Source organism: Musca domestica, unplaced genomic scaffold (genome assembly GCF_030504385.1).
Source record: "Musca domestica strain aabys unplaced genomic scaffold, Musca_domestica.polishedcontigs.V.1.1 38, whole genome shotgun sequence".
Taxonomy (NCBI): Eukaryota; Metazoa; Arthropoda; class Insecta; order Diptera; family Muscidae; genus Musca; species Musca domestica.
This window is the reverse complement of record NW_026712324.1, coordinates 2018980-2040168: the sequence shown is the minus strand read 5'-3', so window position 1 is coordinate 2040168 and position 21189 is coordinate 2018980. Positions and strand designations below refer to the sequence as shown.

The 21189-nt window shown below is 34.2% G+C and overlaps 1 protein-coding gene across 1 annotated transcript in view; it reads left to right on the top strand.

Moving 5' to 3' along the window:
• The window catches only part of LOC101897345 (trichohyalin), a 98833-nt gene that overhangs the window by 7789 nt on the left and 69855 nt on the right, over positions 1–21189 (top strand). Inside the window, exon 2 of the mRNA XM_005183102.4 lies at positions 19919–20150. Within this exon, the coding sequence (XP_005183159.2) occupies positions 20067–20150 (84 nt within the window). The 5' untranslated portion in view covers positions 19919–20066. The remainder of the gene's footprint in view (positions 1–19918; positions 20151–21189) is intronic.

The following is a 21189-nucleotide window of genomic DNA, read 5'->3' as shown; positions in this document are numbered from 1 at the left end:
AATAGTAATAATAATAATAATAATAATAATAATAATAATAATAATAATAATAATAATAATAATAATAATAATAATAATAATAATAATAATAATAATAATAATAATAATAATAATAATAATAATAATAATAATAATAATAATAGTAATAGTAATAATAATAATAATAATAATAATAATAATAATAATAATAATAATAATAATAATAATAATAATAATAATAATAATAATAATAATAATAATAATAATAATAATAATAATAATAATAATACCGCTTCGGATAGAGGAGAAACCTCGTCGGATTTTGAAACCATTTTTTGTATTCTTGGGGGTGTTTCTGGTTATAGTCCCGGTATTCAGAATAAAGCTGACAAAATATTTATGGTCATAAAAGTCGATATTTGTAGCATTTGACACTTGAGATATTGATAATATTTATTAATCAATTTCTTAAAAAAATTATAAAGTTCCAAAAATTGGCGTTTAAATTATTCCTAATTTTTTGACACCTGAGTGTAAACTCTGTAATATATTTCATTGGTAGCATTGGATACATTTCACAGCTTCCTCCACAGCTTTGAATTCATTTTTGCCATGGTACCATAAAAAGGAAAGGTAGAGCTGCCAGATGATTATAATTGTTATTGTTTTGAAAAATAAAAAACAGTATATTTTCAAAATCAATGATAGGAAGATGCATACATTGCGAGACGCGCATTAAAGCTATTCGCCAGATTTGCCAGGAAATTGAAAGATAGAACTGTTCAGATCATATTTTTGAAAAAAAAAAAATCATTCATTTAATTCATTTTTCCCGCTGTTTAACTGATTTTAAAAATGAGGAAAAATATTGAATAAATGAAAACAACTTGTTGTATGGAAATTTGATAGGAAGCGGGCATAACCTCAGAACTGTACCTCTGTAGTTTTACGAAGCTGTTCTACCTCCTTATTGCACCATGATTTCTGCAGCAAAAAAATCTTTGTTTTTATTTTTAAAAAAACATGGTTTTTCCCCATTTCGGACATTTTAATTTTTTTTACAGAAAGTTCCTTTAAGTCTTCTATAAAAAAGAGTGGACCCAAATATACCACTCTTAAACTTGATCTAACATGCATTTTAATTTAATTTAATTTTTAATGCAGTGAAGTGCAATATTTTCGGTTCACCTGCCTTAAAAATGTCCCACGCTCTCTCTACACATAAAATGGGAAGCATTAACATTCATTTGAAATTTTTGAAGGGTAATACCAGAAAAAAAATGGATCCATAAATCTTATATATTCAAAGGATTAAGGATTCGCAGAAATATTAATATGTCTGAATTTCTTTTATTTATTTTTTGTTTTGTTTGAAAGTTATGATAAATTTTTGTTTAAATGTTGGCCCTTTTTAGTGCCACTTCGAAAGTATTAAATTTTGAGTTATCGTGAGCACCAGGTCAATAATTGGTCGGACATGGCTAGATCGACTTCAAATACCACAAACTGGTTTTCGTCCAAAGAGAAAGTTATTATTACGATGAGGTACCCACAAAACTGCATTGCAATGAAAACAATTTGGGAGAAAAGAGGACTAACTATTCAAAAAAAAAAAAAAAAAAAAAAAAAAAAAAAAAAATTAATAAATAAATAAATAAAAAAACAGTGACTTCGGCTGAGCCAAACTTTGAATAACGAATTTGGAAATTTTCAAAACAAAAAAAAAAAAAATAAAATAAATAAATAAATAAAAAAAATAAAATCCGTTAAAAAACTCTCCTAAAATTTTAAGAAATACCAAATATAGCCCTCATATTGGGACCTACATAGGCAACTTTTGTCATAAGCCATTACAATATTCAAATAAGAAACTTTAAAAAAATCCGGTGAATAATGTAGCTCAATATCGAATATAGGAAGATATTGATATATGGGGCATATACGTACACCTAGACCTGTATAAACAATTTTCTGTCACAGCCTGTTGTACCTGTTAGGAACTTCAAATACGAAATATCAAACAATTTCGATGAATAATTTCCCTAAAATCATCAAAATATCGAATATAGGGAAGTACCGTTATATTGGGGTTATACGACCTGGACCTACATAGACAATATTCCGTCACAGGTTGCAGTACCTATTACGAAAAATTTCGGTGATTATTGTACCTAAATTCGTCAAAATACCGAATATAGGGAGGTAATGATCTATGGGGGCGATACGAAGACCTGGACCCGCATAGACAATTTTCTGTCATAGACTGCAGTTCCCATTATGAACTCTAAATACGAAATTTGAAACAACTCCCGTGAAAAATAGCCCTAAAATCTTAGAAGTATCGGATATTGGGAGGTACCGTTATATGGGGGCTATACGAAGACGTGGGTCTGCAAACACGATTTTTTGTCATAGGCTGTAATACCAATTACGAATTCTAAGTACGAAATTTGAAACAACTCGGGTGAATAATGTCGCTAAAATCGTCAAAATACCGAATATCAGGAGGTACCATTATATGGGGGCTATACTAAGACGTGGGCCTGCATACCCAATTTTTTGTCATAGGCTGTAGTACCCATTACAAAGTCTAAAAACGAAATTTGAAACAACTCCCGTGAAAAATAGCCCTAAAATCGTAAAAGTATCGGATATTGGGAGGTACCATTATATGGAGGCTATACGAAGACGTGGGCCTGCTAACACGTTTTTTTGTCATAGGCTGTAATACCAATTACGAATTCTAAATACGAAATTTGAAATAACTTCGGCGGAAAATGTCCCTAAAATCGTCAAAATACCGAATATCGGGAGGTACGGTTATATGGGGGCTATACGAAGTCGTGGGCCTGCATACCCAATTTTTTTATCATAGGTTGTAGTACCCATAAATACGAAATTTGAAACAACTTCGGCGAATAATGTCCATAAAATCGTCAAAATATCACCAAGGGGGGGGGGGGTGTTGTATGTGGGCTGTACGATATCGTGGACCTATATAGATATATTTCTTCCTGGGCGTAAAGAGCTTAGAAAGAACTTCTAGTATGGATTTAGATGGATGGAGAAATGGACAATTTCATTGAAAAATGTGGCTACAATCATCAAAATACCGAATATCAGGGGGTACCGTTGAATGAGGGCTGTATGATATAGTAGATCTATATAGACAATACTTTTCCCGGGGGTAAAGTACTCAAAGGAAATTCCTTTTGTGGATTTTCAGACAATTTCATTGACAAATTTGGCTACAATTATCAAAATATCCAATATCGGGGGGGTACTGTTACAAGGAGGCTATATGATACCGCTGACCGATATAGCCCATCTTCGAACTCAACTTGCCTGTAGTCAAAATATTGATCAGTGCAAAATTTTAGCTTCCTATCTTTATTCGTTTTGACTCTACCGCGATTACAAGAGACGGACAGACAGACAGACGGACGGACAGGGCCAAATCATCTTAGAATTTTACGCTGATCAAGAATATAAATTCTTTATTGGTTCTAAAATTATTATTTCGATGAGATAAAAATGGAATGACGAATTTAATATACCCTCCATATTAGGTATGGTGAAGGGTATTAAAAAAAAAAACTTTTCTAAAAAATGCCAAAAAAGATATCCATTTCGAAAGAGACAGGGACCAGCCTTAAAACTAAAGGACCTAGCCATTATGCTAAGCTTTTTTTCAGGCTGTATATTTTCACCCTATAACTGCTCTTACAGCCTGGTACCCTTGTGGGAGACCTACTGGAATGAGAGGCCCCATGTTGACCAGGGACCCAATGACCCAAGATTCCTGCAGCCACCCAAAAAGACCATCCTATGAAGAATGTATATACAGGTCCACTTTTATGTATAAACCCCCATGTTCCGGTAAATTTCATACTTCCAGTCATGTTCGGACGTCTGCCTATCCTAATTGAACGTTTTTATTTAACCTCCATCACCTTTTTCAATTTTCTTAATGCGAATTTTCAATTAGAGCCTTCAACCTTTCAGTGGAAATTAATTAACAAAACATAAAAATAGATATGGCCTCCGGTGACCGGCAAACCAACCATTATTCCTACATCTTCGAAACAACAATGCATTTCAAACTGACAAGACATCTGAACATAATTCGTTGATAGCGATTAACAATTAAACATTCCGTGGAGCCTTTCAGTCACTGGGTGTCAGATCGAAGTGACAGCTTCTCTATTCTCTCAAAGAAGTCTTATAAGGACGAGAAAATGCAAAAAGGCCATTATGGGTTATGAGAATTATAAATAGAATCTGCATTGGATCTCAAACTATTTTTAAACATAATTTTTCTCAAATAGTTTGTGTGTGGCTGGCTGGTGGTTGGCTGCTATCTGTTTGTCTGGACAGGGAACATAACGAGCTACTCACCGAGGCCATAACATAAATCTTCAGAGACATTAAGCAAAATACAACAACAACAACATCAGCAAATCATCTGACTGACAACAGGAATATTAGCAACAACATTAAACAAGTCAAGTCTTTTGGTTGAATTGGAAATAAAAGAAGGTAAACATCAGCCGCCAACAACTGGCACCTTAACAATGCCACTGACACTTCTTCAATGGCTGCCCCGCTGCCTTTGGTGTTAGTCTCTTTAATGATGATTTCAATTTAGTGGCCTGACTCCTTTTTTTCCATAGGTGCCAAAGTCAGCCAGCCAGCCAGCCAGTCAGTTAGTTAGCCCAGCTATTCCCGGCTAGCAGAAGATCCATTATTTTTGCCTTATCTAGGCTCCTCTGCTGACAAACGACCCAGCGACCGAAAGACCTACAGCAGAAACGAGCAAAACAAACAAAATGCATTATTGCAACAATTTATTACACGGGAAGCATGGACGACAGCCAGTCAGCTAGCCGAGGCAGCAACTGGAACACCAGAGATCCCTAACAAGACCACAGAGTGATGGGTAACAGAGAAAGAAGACGACACCAGATTCTGTTGTTTGATGTCTGGGCCAGAAATTCTTCTTTTCAGTGCACCCAGCAGCAGCAGGAGTGGAAGCATGAGGAGGGTGCCGGTGTGTGTGTGTGTTTCTAAATTCATTGGGCGTAAGCTACAAACACCGTTCGTTTTTATGTTCAGCATTATTTACTTGTAAAAGAAAACTACAAAAAAATAATAATATTACAAATCATCAAACGCACACAGACACACACACACATACACATACCCACAATTGATAGTAATGGCTTGTTGAGTGCAATTGCAACTGCAACAGCAACTGCAGTGTATGTGTTGCAACTTATACTCCTCATCCAGCTTGTTGTTTACGTTCTTCTTTCTTTTTTTCCAAGTTACCACAAATCAAGCAGACAACTAAGCAACAGAACCACCACACACACCTCACCTCTCCCCACTTAGTATTCTGTTATAGCGTTTGATTATATCGATGCGTTATTTTATAATCAGGTATTTTATGGTTGTTCTTGTAGTTGTTGTTATTGTTCTGATACTCATCAACCTCATGTGGTTTTGATATCCTAAATCGAAGTTGGTTTAGAATATTAAAACGGTTGGATAACAGCCGAGGGGGGGGAGGTTGCGTGATAGATATGTTCGCTCGTGGTTTTTGTTATTGGTGGAGACCACATGGGAAGGTCAAGTTCATAAAAAATTATCGATCTGAGTAGAGCTGAAATCTGCTCAAGATTCCTTTTTATACCCTACACCACAAGGTGGATAGGGTATTATGTCTTTGAGCATTTGTTTGTAACAGGCAAAAGGCAACGAGATAGACCCATAGTTCCTTTTGATGATCTGCATAGAATCACATTCTGAGTCGATTTATGCATGTCCGTCCGTCCGTCTGTCTGTCTGTCCGTCCGCCTGTCCATCCGTCTGTCCGTCCATCTATGTATTTTTGTAAACAAAGTACAGTTCGCATTTATTGTCCTATCCAGATGAAATTCTGCACAAATCATTTGTTTGACCCAAGGACGAACCCTATTGAAATTGGAGATAATCGGTCAAAATTTAGATATAGCTCCCATATATATCTTCGTCCGATTTGCCTTTTATTGTGCTCCAAACGTATAATATCAGACCGAATAGTATGGAATTTTGCACGTACAACCAAATTAGGACTGAAAATAAGCATGGCAAATTTGATCGAAATCGGTTCAGATAAAGCTATAGCTCCCATATATATTGTTCATCCGATTTGCTATTTTTGTCCTCCGCAGCCGTAATATGCACCCTGTAACAACAATATTTGGGGAAATATATCAAATACAGCTAAGAAATACATTTGCTAAATTTTATAGAGATCGGTTCAGATTAGGATATAGCTCCCATATATAACTTCGTCCGATTTACCTTTGATTGTGCACCAAACGTCTAATATTTGTCCAAATTTGGCACATACGACCGAATTGAGTCTAGAAGCTAGTATGTCAAATTTGGTGAAGATCGGTTCAGATATAGCTATAGCTCCCATATACCCGATTTGTCATATTTGTTACCCACAGCCGTAATATGCACTCCAACGAGTGCATACCCACGATATTCAGGGAAATATATCAAATACAGCTCTGAAATATCTTTGCCAAATTTTATCGAGATCGGTTCCGATTTGGATATAGCTCCCATATATATCTTTATACGATTTCAAATTAATTGTGCACAAAATGGGCAATACAATTCCGAATTGAAAAGACACAAATGCTTCGGCATATTCAGTCCTTTGAACTTTAAATTATAATCATAGCGTGTATGAACTTTTAATTGTTAGGCGGAGCTCTACTAAATTAGCAAAGTGGTGGTAGGGTATCATAAAGTGGCCCCGGCCGACTTTATGACTTTCTTTACTGGTTTTGTAATAATTTTGACAGCATTTTACTGTTGTCTGTTTCAGAATAATTTCAGTAAATGAGAATGAGTGAGTTTTTGACAAACTTTAAACGGTGAACGGACCAATTTTTACTGGAAAAATTATTCAGTAGTTTTTTGACTTCAAACAGGTGGCCTTTTGCAAGGCTTTTTTCGTTTTTTTTTCAAGGCTTTTTTTCAAACCTGTCTCATTTTCTCCTATTTAATTGAAAAACTTTACTGAATTTTTATACCCTCCACCATAGTATGGAGGGTATATTAAGTTTGTCATTTCGTTTTTTACACCTCGAAATATACATTTTAGACCCCAAAAAGTATATATATTCTTGATCAGCATAAAATTCTATGTCGTCCGTCTGCGAGTCTATCCGTCTGTGGAAATCACTCTAGCTTCCGAACGAATTGTGGTAGATTGATAAAATTTTAATCAAATGTATATTATGTCTGCAGGACTTTTAGTATTGAAAATGGGCCATGTTAGTCCACGATTTGTTCCCCATATAACGGTACCGGTCCCGATATTCAGTTTGTTGATGGTTTTAGCGACATTATTTACCGGAATTGATTCAAATTTGGTATTTGAAGTTCGAAATGGCTACTACAGCCTAAGACAGAAAATTGTCAGTGCAGGGCCACGTCTTCGTATAGTCCAAATATAACGGTATCTCCAAATCTTCGGTATTTTGATGATTTTTGCGACATTTTTCACCGGAATTGTTTCAAATTTGGTATTTGAAGTTCGTAAGGGATATTACAGACTATGACAGAAAATTGTCTATGCAGGTCTTCGTATAGGCCCCATAAACCAGTACCTCCCTATATTCGGTATTTTGATGATTTTAGCGACATTATTCCCCGGTTTTTTTTTTCAAGTTTCGTATTTGAATGTTGTAATGGCCTGTGACAAAATTTTCCTATGTAGGTCCACGTCTCCGTAGAGACCCCAATATAACCGCTATATTTGGTATTTTTAAGATTTTAATAGAATTTTAAACGGATTTTATTTTTTGAAAAGTTTCTGAAATAGTGGTGGGTATTCAAAGTTCGGCCCGGCCGAAATTTTTTACTTTTTACTTGTTATTTTCCATATTTTTATAACACTGTGAGACAACCTTCAATTTTTTCAATAACTACAGGGAAAATCCAGCAGATTACGAAAGTAGGTATTTCAGCTTTATTCCTTCACCCAATAACAAATTTAGAACCATTTAGAACTTTTCGTAGAAATATAGTACATATTTCCAAAACCACCTCCATATCTCAATTCCAGATACCCACAGAGACCTCAATATCAAATTTCGGGATTCAAGTTTTACCCTTTCATCTAATAGCAGGATTCTAGAAGGATTCTAGCTCTTTTCCTTCACCAAATACCAAATTTAGTACCATTTAGTACTTTTTGTACAAATATAGTACCCATTTCCATACCACTACCAAATCTCAAACACAGATGCCATCAGTAATCTAAATATCAAATTTCAGAATATTATATCTATCCTTTCACTCAATGTCCAATTTAGTACCACTTAGTACTTTCCGTACAATTATAGTACACATATCCGAAACCACCTACATATGTCCAGGCTACACATGAGCAGCAACCCTAATACCAAATTTCAGATTACAAGCACTATTTGTCCACCCAATACCGAATTGTACCAAACATAGTACTATTTAGTACTTTTCGTGCAATTACAGTACACATTTCCAAAACCACATCCATATCTCAATTCCAGATACCAACAGAGACTTCAATATTAAAATTCAGGTATTCCAATCCTATCCTTTTACACAATAACAAATTTAGTACCATTTAGTACTTTTCGTACAAATATGGGACGCATTTCCAAACCAACACCAAAATCTCAATCTCAGATATCAACAGTTATCTAAATATCAAATTTCTGAATTGTATCTCTATTCCTTCAACCAATAAAAAAATTTAGTACTTTTCGTACAGTTTTAGTACAAATTCCCGAAATCTCATTTATATGTCCAGGCTACACCTAAACAACGACCCTTATCCCAAATTTCAGTTTTCAAGCCCTGTTCTGTTCCCCCATGCCAAATTGTACCTAATATAGTACTATTTTGTACTTTCCGTGCTCTTTGGAAATGTGTACTACATTCCCAAAACCACTTGTTTATTATAAAACCCACCATCCACAGGGACCCCCATATAAAATTTCCAAATTCCCGCTCCATATATTCACCCTAAACTGAACTTTTCTAAATTTAGTACCACAAATAGTACACTTTTTCCAAACCACCTTCATACATCAAACCTACTTTCCAACCTTGATTCTCATACAAAATTTGAAGTTTTAAACTTTGTACGTTTGCATAATACTAAATGGTACCCTTTTCGAAGTTTAGCACCATTTTGGTACTTTTCGTAACCCTAAAGTTCGAATTTTCCAAAAAATTTGCGATACATCTATCCTGCACTCCATCAGTGACTCTCATTCTAAATATCAGAACTCATTCAATTCAATTTTAGGTCATTACGTTGGTCCAATACTAATTATTACATTTTTGCTACTTTTCGTACCCTTTCAGTACCAATTCCCAAAAAAACCAGCATACGCACCAAGACAGACCCTGGTTCAAAATATCAAGATTTTAGCTTCAGCCGTTTTGTCTGGGCGTTGATTCTCAGACAATCAGTTATTTCACTACTCCTTTAAAATATAGAGAGAATAGAGTATTCCACTCTCTAGCTCTCTTTCCCTTAACACCAATCAATTCCCCTCTCTGTAAACACCAACAACGGTGGCATTGTTTTAAATGAAGACCGCCAGACTTGAAGACAATTTTCAACTTCCTTTCAGTGTTTACAAGGCTTATGGCTTCCATTATCATCATCATCACCATTATTATTCCTTACGGATGATGTCGATGTTGTCGTTGTTATTGTTGTCGATCCCCTTCATTTTTTCTTTTGCGGCCTAGGCCGATGATTGCCATTGATGTTGATGATGACTCCTGATTTGCTTTGATCTTTTGATTTTCACATTAACACCAATTCACTCAAAGTCGAACCGAGGCAGTCTGTCAGTCAGTCATTCATCCAACCTGCTCGCCTTCGCCATTCAGCTAGAGTCAACTAGATCATATCTCTCTCTATCTCCATCGGCAGCTGGAGGAAGGCAACAATAGCCGGCACCACTTGTTGAACGGCAATTGCTGCGAACAACGGCGGGGCGATGATAAACGAGCGACTCGATGACAATAAAAATCAACGTCATAATCATCATTTTTTATAGAAATTTGTTAAATTGTTTGTTAATTTTATTGGATAATTGCTTGGGAGTAGCAATGAGAGAGATATGGGAGGTGGAGAGAGAGGGGGTAATAAACTGCTTTTGTTTTTTCCTTCTCTTTTCTCAATCATAGTTGTTATTTGTGTCGTAAATAAAAATGAGATTTTAATGGAAATGCGAAAAAATGCCAAATGATAATGATTTAGTTGGATCGAATTGAATTGTTGTTGTTGCTGATTTTTTTGTTGTTTATGTTGGTTTTGTTGTTATTGTTACCGGCTTAATGCTGTTGATATTGACAAGATAAGTGAGAAAAAGTATTGAAAACATTTCAAGAATGATTGATGTTTAATGACTCAATTAGTTCAGTGCTTGGCAAGGGAATGATAAGCAGGTGCTCAGCAAAAGAAGTATAAGGAAAATTAAGATATGGAGAGTCAAGATGTTTATATGTTATACAGAGCCTAAAAATATATAAAAGATCTATGGAAGATATGTTATTTAATGAACCATAAGTAGGATCTTCTAACAGTGGAAGACGTGTGAAAGGCCTTCTGCCATTAGAAGACTTAGGAAGAGATGTATGAGACCTCTGTTGACAGATGACCTTTAGTGACCCGTTACAGACAGAAGACCATTTACAGGTCTTCAAGACATTTCATAGGCCTTTGAGATCCCTAGGTTTCTTTTACCATAATAGGGACTCTGTAGCCCAAAAATATTTCTGGGACTTCCAGACCCTTCCAGATCTTATTAAACTTTTACAGGTCTTCTAGATTTTCTGTAGGTCTTCTATAGGCAAAAGCTCGCCCACATGCGTTCTATAGATAGGCAGAAGACCCCCCACATGCGTTTTATAGATAGACAGAAGATCCCCTACAGGTCTTCTAAAGTCAAAAGACCTTCTTAAGGATTTCTCTAGACGGACATTTGGAGGTCTTCTAGGGAATGAAGACCTGTTGTGCTTATAAGGACAGGAGATCTTCAAAATGTCTGTCATAGACAGAATACTTTTTAACAGGCTGCTATGGACGGAAGACTTTGTATAGGCCTTCTCAACCACTGGCTGATCTTCGTTAAGCCATCTTGAGATCGTCATGACATTTGAAGGTCTCCGCGGCTGTTTAGAAATGTTCAATAAACAAAAGACCCTTCAATAAAAATAATACTCTTTATCATATGGGTCTTCTATAAAAGGACGACATTTCGAGGCCTTCTATAGACGTACGACAGTTAGAGGTCTTCTAGGACCGAAGACTTTTTTGTCACAATAAGGACACAAGGACATATACAGATAAAATATCCTTTTTAGGTCTTCTAGATTTCTGACAGATCTTTTATAGGCCACATTGACCTTTTAGAGGTCTATGTGGCAATATAGAGGTCTATGTGGCAATATAGAAGTCTTCGTGCCTCTTTAGAGATCTTCTCAAAACATAAGAATCTTCAATAAAAATAAAACTTTTTATCCTACGGGTCTTCTATAAACAGACGACATTTAGAGGTATTCTAGGGATAGAAGACCTTTTTGTCTTTATAAGGATAGAAGGTCTTTAACAGGTCTTCCATGGACAGAAGATGCTTTACATGGCAACTATGAACAGAATACCCTTTATAGGTCTGCTAGACCTCTAGCGGATCTTCCTTATGTAAGATTGAGTTTTAGAGTTCTTCATGGGATTTTAGAGGTATTCACGGCTCTTTAGAGATCTTTTATAAACAGAAGGCCATTCTATAAAAAATGCTATTTTATTCGTTTTTTAGAGTTTTGCATCTCTTCCAGAACTCCTACATTTCTTGTGGTCTTTAATAGGTATTCTATAGACAGAGGGACTCAATATCTATTTCAGATTTTTTCCAGGTTACAGGTCCTTTGGTCTACAATAGGTCTTCTATTCTAGGACCTCTTTAGTTTACCGGTCCTGTATATCTCCTATAGACTGAGGTCCTTTTGGCATTTTCGCCCGAAGATCATGTAAACATAAGACTCCCTATTGGCCTCTTTAAGGCCTTTGAAATCCTTTTAAAGGTCATATAGCTTTTTTGCAGAAAGAAGACCTTTTTTATTTTTGCTTTGACAGAATATCTTTTTAAAGACTTTCTAGACTCTTTCGGGACTTTTAATCTGCAAGAGGGTCTTCTGGACAAAAGTGGTTTTTAAAAATGAAAAATCTTTTCAGAGGTATTTTATTTCTATTAAAGGTCTTCTTCTATAGACAGCTTGCCATTTAATGCCTTTAATGTTCTGTTTTATAATTAGAAGGCATATCTGGATCTCCAACAAACTATATATTTTTATTCTCCAAATTTTCCTTAGAGAACTTTCAACAGGTTTTTTTAAATATCAAGACTTTGCAAATGCTCTATGGCTTCATTGAAGTTCACCATTTACGGACATTTATTGCGCCCTCTGAAAATATCCTTTTTTGTTTATGATTTAGAAATATATGAGAATATGAAATTTGGCCTACTAAGGTAACTCATGTAGATGGTATAAAAATCCTAGATTTTCCCCACGAGAGATCTACAGCTGCCAGAAAAATCAATAAATTCTTCTTCCATAAATTCTTCAAATCAATTTCCTATTTTTAACCCTAAATACTTAAGAAATACCTTTCTTCCTTATTCCATTTAAATTTCACCACGTATTCTAATTCCTTGCTGAAAGGCCGAAAGCAAAAATGCCTTTAGAGTTGAGGTTGGTCATTAATTAAAAAATGCCGACAACATGAAATTGTATCTATCCCTCCTTCGGCAACTTTTAGGACTTCTCATATTATCATTATTATTTTTTATTATTTTTTTTGTTTGTGGGGAGTACCGTTTGGTTATATGAGAAGATGTCTAAGTAACAACACTCAGCCATATCATAAATGTTCAATTTACAACTACAACAACAGAACCTTGTTAAATAATAATAAAAAAAACGTCAGAAATATACTTTTTTAAAGAGATTCAGGAGGAGAACAAAACTATAACTGTTATTTACGGGTTTTCAGATTGGTGATGGCGGTGATGGTGGTGAAAAGTCTGCATCACCCCAAAAAAAAATCATCAATGTTTTATGGTTGTTGGTGTTGTTATGGATGTATCAGTTTTTGTTGTTGGTTTTGTTCTTGTTAACCACAAAACGAACGAACGCTGCCAACGAAAATAATCCGCTTAGCCATACAATTTTATTTTATTATTATTCGTATTTTTTGTTTATTATTATTTAGATAGGTTAAATTTGAGTTTAAGTGGCCGTAAAAAAATATATGTACAATAAATAATAAACCAAGGAGGAAGATGTGAAAAAGAAGAACAGAGGAAAACCGAAGCTGGAAATAAATAAATATTTGCCAGATAACGGAAGATTTATGAGCTATGTTTGTTTTTATGATGAGTTACAATAAAAGGATTTTGGTTGTTAATCTTCTGCTTTTTCTCTAACAAGTTGATGGGTGGGTTGGAGTTGGAGTTGTAAGAAAAACTAAGTGTTGGTGTAGGAGAAATTTCTTTTCTGAGGAATTACGGTTTTGTGTGTGTGTTTTGCAAACGACAGGAAACAAAAGACTTAAGACACAAGCATCATTTTGCACTGGATTGCGTTTTTGGGGGAAATATGCGGTTATTGTGAGGGTAAAAAAAGTAAATTAGAAAACTGAAATCGTTAAAAAATTAATGTGAAATGTATATTTATGCCCTTGGAGTGGTTTTGAATAAAAAAAATCCTCAACACCATACTCACGATTTTTTTATGGAGAAGGTTCTTCCAATGTTTTTATGGAATCCACATATTTTGGGCATGTATGCTCTTACGAAATCCGTGATTATTTGCCAGGTTGTACATAAAAGTATATGGACTTAAAAATTCTAAATCCTCAATTATTTGGCCAAAGCTTTTATATTTTTAGAAAATCTACTATTTTACCAGGGTGTCCTTGAAAGACACCCCCGATTTTTTAGCTTGAATAAATGTTTAAAGTTTCCATCATTTTTGTTTTCGAGGCCCTTCAAAATCGACTATTTTTATTTGGACCCACAATTTTTCAGTAGTCTTCAAACCCCCACAATTTTGGGCGGCAAGTTCTTGAACAACATCAAACTCGCGATTCGGAAAAAGGAAGTCTTGCAAATTTTTTGCAAAATACACTATTATTTTTCAGAATGTGTTGGAGTAAAATGTTATTCTTAAAAAAATTTCCTAGTTTCGTTTCCAGGATGTCCATGAAAAAATGTTCAAAGGCTATCCCATTTTTTTGCTAGCCAATCCAAAAACCCTTGTTTTCGGAAAGAACACAAATATTAAAAAAACCATTGTGTTTGTTCACGTGGCCTTGAAATAGGCCAGAATTTTTAGCTACCAAAAATCATTCAACTTTTTTTCGGCTGAAAATTGCATCAGGCTTAAAAAATGTTGGAACAAACAAGCCCTGAAACTGTTCTCACAACATCTACAAACTTAAGGTATAAAGTCCTTAAACGATTTTTTTCAAAAGCAACGATTAAGGGATGTCTACAAAAAACATTTCTTAGAATTTCGTGAACTTCGTCAGGGAGTCATAAAATAATTCTAGTTTCTGCAATGGAAAAAATTACCAAAACTTAAAAAAAAAAATTGAAAATAAAGTTTATTTTCTTCCTTCAAAATCAAATATTCGGCAAGAACCAGATTTTTCAATAGTCTTTGAAAAAATCCTAAAATTTCTAGCATAGAAGAAGAAAGCCTTGCAAATTTTTCTACATATTTTTTTGGCATGACGTTCTTAAAAAAATATACGATTATTTTCCAGGGAGTCCTTTAAAAACACGATTGTTTCTAGAAAGGCTAAGAAATCTTAACAAAAAAAGATCTTCATAATTTTGTTCCTCCACAATATAAAAGATTTGTAGTACCGATTAAATCGACAACCATCAAAATATTTTTGAAAAAATCCTGGTGGAAAACTACTCTATTCGTATTCGGGACGTCCTTCAAAATGTTTTTTTTTTAATGACGGCTTGTGGGAAGGGGTTCCTCACAAAATTTGCCTAAAAATCCACCAGAAATATCCTGTACAACTATTTTTTAAGAAATCCATCATTTATGTATCATTGTTCACGAGATCCTTCAAAATATTCTAAAAATATAACAAACATTTTTGGTCAGAACACCCCTCAAAATGTTCTTAAAAATAGCGGTTTTAGTGAAGGGGTTCCTCTCAAAATTTATGTGAAAACTCTTAGAATTTTCTCCAGAAATACCTTGGGAAAATATTCTTTAGAGATCCATTTTTTATTATAGCCGGAAAGTCTCTGAAAAATGTTTGTAAATAAATTGTCAGGATGTCCACGAAAAAAAGGTTCTTAAAAATCCACAATCTTCGTCACAGAGTCCACCGTCGTTTTCACCAAGAAATCATATAAATCTCCGATTTTTTTTTTTTTTTTTTTTGGAAATCTTAAAAAAATCTTTAAAGGTTTATAGTTTTTGTCCATAAGGCCCTTCAAAATATTATTTTTGTCCAAGGTGTCCTTTAAATTTTGGTCAGGATTTCCTTGAAAAAATGATCCGGTGAATAATGTAGCTAAAATCACCAAAATACCGAATATTGGGAGGTACCATTAATATCGGAGCTATACGAAGCACTGGACCTGCATAGACAATTTTCTGTTATAGGCTGTAGTACCATTACGAATTCTAATTACGAAATTTGAATTGTTGAACTCTGGAGTTAAATGTCGCTAAAGTCATTAAAATACCGAATATGTGGGCTATACGATGTCGTGGACCTATATAGACAATACTCTTCCAGGGGTAAAGTACTCGGAAGGAACTCCTTTTTTGGATTTTCAGACAATTTCATTGAAAAATTTGGCTACAATCAGCAAAATAACGAATACCGGTAAAATGGGGGCTATACGATATCGTGGACCGATATAGCCATCTTCGAATTTGAACTGCCTGCAGACAAAAAACTGATTTGTGCAAAATTTTAGCTTCCTGTCTTAATTCGTTTCGCTAAATCGTCTTAGAATTTGACGCTGATCAAGCGTGTATATACTTTGTTATGTCTAAAATTATTATTTCGATGAGTTACAAACGGAATGACGAACTTTATATACCCTCCATACTATGTATGGTGTAGGGAATAAAAAGAGACCCCCATGTTGATAATAGTTTCCAAAAATTTATCATTTCTTCCTCCAGAAATTTCCCAAAAATTACATATTTTTTCAATAGTAAAGAAATATAGTCTACTCTAGAGGGACTATCTACCATGCAATCTAATATGCAATCCATAGAAAAATCGCAAAAATTGAAATCTAAATAATTGTGCGCTATTAGGAAATTTATGACTCAAATTTTTCAAGAACAAAATATTTCAAAATTTTGCAAAAAAAACAATATGTGGCATAATACATTTTAAAATATAAATGCCAACAGTTAAAATACTATTTATATTTAAAAAAAATAAATTATATTAAAATTATATATACTTATATTTATATATTTGTATTATTCATACATTTTCTAAGCCATTATTTCCTGGAGTCCTTAAGGCCTTACTAAGCAAAAATATATCCTCCAATTCCTTCTATAACCATAAAAATGAAATAAAGTTAGCCCCATGTTGATAAAAGTCTCCAAAAAAATTGAGTATTTCTAGTTCCAAATATTTCCAAAAAATGTTGGTATTTGAAGTCTTTTGTAGTGGCACGCCATACCGACGATATGTAATCCGTAGAAAAAAATGAAATCTAAATAATTTTGTGTTCTTGGCTTTGGAGAACTATACCAGAATGGCTCAAATTTTGCAAAAAAAAGTCTGAACATTTTACAAAAAAAAAAAAAAAATAAAAATAAATAAATTTTTGAATATAAATACCAACAATAATATTTATAATTAAAAATATTATTAAAATTATTTATACTTTTTTTAAATATTTTCATTATTTTAACATTTTTCCAAACAATTCTTCCCTGGAGACCTGAACGCCTCACTAAGCACAACTCAAATGACTTCCATATCCCCAAATGACTTCCATATCTATAAAAATGGCATAACTAACCTTGCCAGCAAATTAGCTAAGACACGCCATGAATGCCTTCCTAGACACCTTAAAGGGCATAAAATTGCACCAAGTCTTTAATCTACAAAGAAAACCACACAATCTTGTAATGCCAAGTGTTTAAATTAAACAGCCTATCAACATTGTTAAGAAAAAAACATTCTTACTTTCCCACCCCCCTTGCCAATTGTGGCCAAGGGCCTTAGATGAAACAACCTCGCAACAAAGATAATTGCATGGCAACAACAAGTTAGGAAGCGCCAGTGTTTTACCCAGAATGTCATCAGAATGAAAGACTAGAAGACAAAAAAAGGTTTGCGTCTTAAGTCTTTTGTTTTATACGAAGCGAGTGAGATACACAGGCAAGCAATCGTAGGCATTTTTGTTGCTATGTGTGTGAGGTGGATTGGAATTCATTATTTTTACAAGCACGCAATGGTATATATTACAACAATAAAAACAACAATTATTGTTATTTTATTAATTTAAAATATTTATTTTTATACCCTCCACCATACTATGGAGGGTATATTAAGTTTGTCATTCCGTTTGTAAAATCTCGAAAAATACATTTTAGACCCTAAGGCGATCTAGCGACGTATGTTTGTCTGTGGAAATTACTCTAGCTTCCGAACGAAATTAAGAAGGTTGATAAATTTTTACTCAAATGTATATTATGTTTTCAGGACTTTTGGTATTGAAAATGGGTCATGTAGGTCCACGTTTTGGTATAGCTCCCATATAACTGTACCTCACGATATTCGATATTTTAATGATTTTAGCGACAATATTCATCGGAATTCTTTCAAATTTGGTATTTGACGTTCGTAATGGGTACCACAGCCTACGACAGAAAATTGTGTGTACAGGTCCACGTCTTCGTATAGCCCCCATATAACGGTACCTCCCTATACTCGGTATTTTAATGATTTTAGCGACATTATTCACCGGAATTGTAACAAATTTCGAATTAAAAGTTCGTAATGGGTACTACAGCCTATGACAGAAAATTATCTGTGCAGGTCCATGTCTTCGTATAGTCTCCATACAACGGTACCTCCCGATATTCGGTATTTTGGTGATTTTAGCGACATTATTCACCAGAATTGTTTCAAATTTGGCATTTGAAATTCGCAATGAATACTTCATCCTATGACAGAAAATTGTCTGTGCAGGTCCACGTCTTCGTATAGCCCCCATATATCGTTACCTCCCAATATTCGATATTTTAATGATTTTAGCGACATTATTAACCGGAATTGTTTCAAATTTGTTATTTGAAGTTCATAATGGATACTACAGCCGTAGACGGAAAATTGTCCATGCAGGTCCATGTCTTCGTATAACCCTCATATAGTGGTACTTCCCGATATTCGGTATATTGATGATTTTAGCGACATTTTTCACCTGAATTGTTTCAAATTTGGTATTTGAAGTTCGTAATGGATACTATAGCCTGTGACCGAAAATTGTCTATGCTGCTCTAGATCTTCGTATAGGCCCCATATATCAGTACCTCCCTATATTCGGTATTTTAAAGATTTTAGCGCCGTTATTAACCTGAAATGTTTCAAATTTGGCATTTGAAGTTCGCAATGAATACTACAGCCTAAGACAGAAAATTGTCTATGCAGGTCCCCGTCCTCGTATAACCCCCATATGACGGTACCCCTATATTCGGTATTTTTATGACTTTAGCGACATTATTCACCGGAATTGTTTCAAATTTATTATTTGGAGTTCGCAATGAACACTACAGCTTTAGACAGAAAATTGTCTATTCACGTCCAGGTCTTCGTATAGGTCCCATATATCAGTACCTCCCAATATTCGGTATTTTGATAATTTTAGCGACATTATTCACCGGAAATACTTCAAATTTGGTATTTAAAGTTCGTAATGGATGGTACAGCCTAAGACAGAAAATTATCTATGCAGGTCCAGGTCTTCGCATAGCCCCCATATAACGGTACCTCCCGATATTCGGTATTTTTATGACTTTAGTGACATTATTCACCGGAAATGTTTCAAATTTGGTATTTGAAGTTCGTAATGGACGGTACAGCCTAAGACAGAAAATTGTCTGTACCCCCCATTTAACGATACCTCCCGATATTCGGTATTTTGAGGATTTTAGCGGCAATATTCACCGGAATTGTTTTAAATTTGGTATTTGAAGTTCGTAATGGGTACTACAGCCTACGACAGAAAATTGTATGTGCAGGTCTACGTCTTCGTATAGCTCCCATACAACGGTACCTCCCGATATTCGGTATTTTGATAATTTTAGCGACATTATTCACCGGAATTGTTTCAAATTTGGTATTTGAAGTTCGTAATGGATATTACAGCCTACTACAGAAAATTGTCGATGCAGGCCCAGGTCTTCGTATAGGCCCCATATAACGGTACCTCCCGATATTCGGTATTTTCATCGATTTTTTTTAAGTTTCGCTTTTGAATATTGTAATGGCTGTAATGTTGCCTATGCAGGTCCACGTCGTCGTGTAGACCCTAATATAACGGTTACAATCGATATTTTTAAGATTTTAACAGAATTTTTAAGATTTTAACAGAATTTTTAAGATTTTAACAGAATTTTTAACGATTTTTTTTTTTTTTTTGAAAATTGCCAAATTCGCTCCAAATGGTAGAGGTTATTCAAAGATCGACCCGGCCGACCTTAATGTTTTTTACTTGTTTTTGTTTAATTTTTATTGCAATTTGAAATTTTATTTTAATTTGTTTCCTTCTTTTATTTTTTTGCTTCTTCTTTTCAGATTACGTTCAAAATAACATTACATAAACGTTGTGGTGCTGTAATCTTGTTGTAGTTATTTTAAACAGTTCTTCTACCACACAACCATCTGGAAATTGCCCCCAAAACAAACAACAGCAACAACAACATCATTTCATTTCGCATTAAAAATGGAGTACAATATAGAAAATAAAAGGCAAAGGCATCATCTGCATATCCAACGATCATCTTTAACTGTTAAATTCTACTTAGCGGTAAGTGTTTTTCATTATTTTTAGTTGGACTCTTAAACCTTTTAGAATTTTATCTCCTCGCCAGAGATGCGGAGCAAAACTGTATGTGTTTACATGCCAACAATTAAGTTAGTTGTAAACAGCAATGTTAGCTGTTTTTTTTTTGTGTATTATTATTTAACTTTAGTTAGTTTTCGGCTCGTTGGAGTTTTATAGCCCAGCAATCTGGCAGCTGAGATTAATTAATTTCGAAACATATAGAGCAGAATGTTGCGTATCATGAGCAAAAACAAAAAAAAAAAAAAAAATAAGTTAGTCGTCTAACTTTATATGCAAATTCAAAGTAATCATTAATCTTGCTTATGCTCACGTGTGTGTGTATGTGTGTGTGTAATGAAGATTGTTATGTTAACATTTTAATTTCGGACATTTCTTCTCTTATATACAGTGGGACATGGCTATTTTCTATCTTCTAATTTTAACTATACTAAACAGACGTATTTGACTTAATTTTAGAAATTCAATACCATATCTGGCCATTTGTTAAATTTATTGGTTATTAATAGCCACAATTGACTGTAGACCTCTATTAACTAAAAACTTTACTTTATTTCGGGATTTTTATTTCCACAACAACAACAACAACAAATCATCTTGAACATGTTTTGGGCAAAAACATTAGGTAAACTATTATAACGTAACTTAATTTAAGACAGTTAAACAAACTTCCGCGCTGATTTGTTTCTGATAGCATTTACATACATACGTTCACAGAAATATACAAACAAACATCGCAAAGTAATTCAGAATTGGACAGACAAAAAAAAATTTTTTCAATTTTTTACATCACCTATTTAAAAAAAATTTTTGGAATTCATAGAAAACAAAGGTAGACCAAAAAAAATTAGTCAAAATATATTCTTCTGAAATATATGTGAAAAATATTTTTCCAGAAATGATTTCCTATTTTTAACAGAAAATTTCGAAAAAATAAATTAAAAAAGGGGAAAAAAGTAAAAAAGCAGTTGAGTTCGGCCGGGCCGATTTTTAAATACCCTCC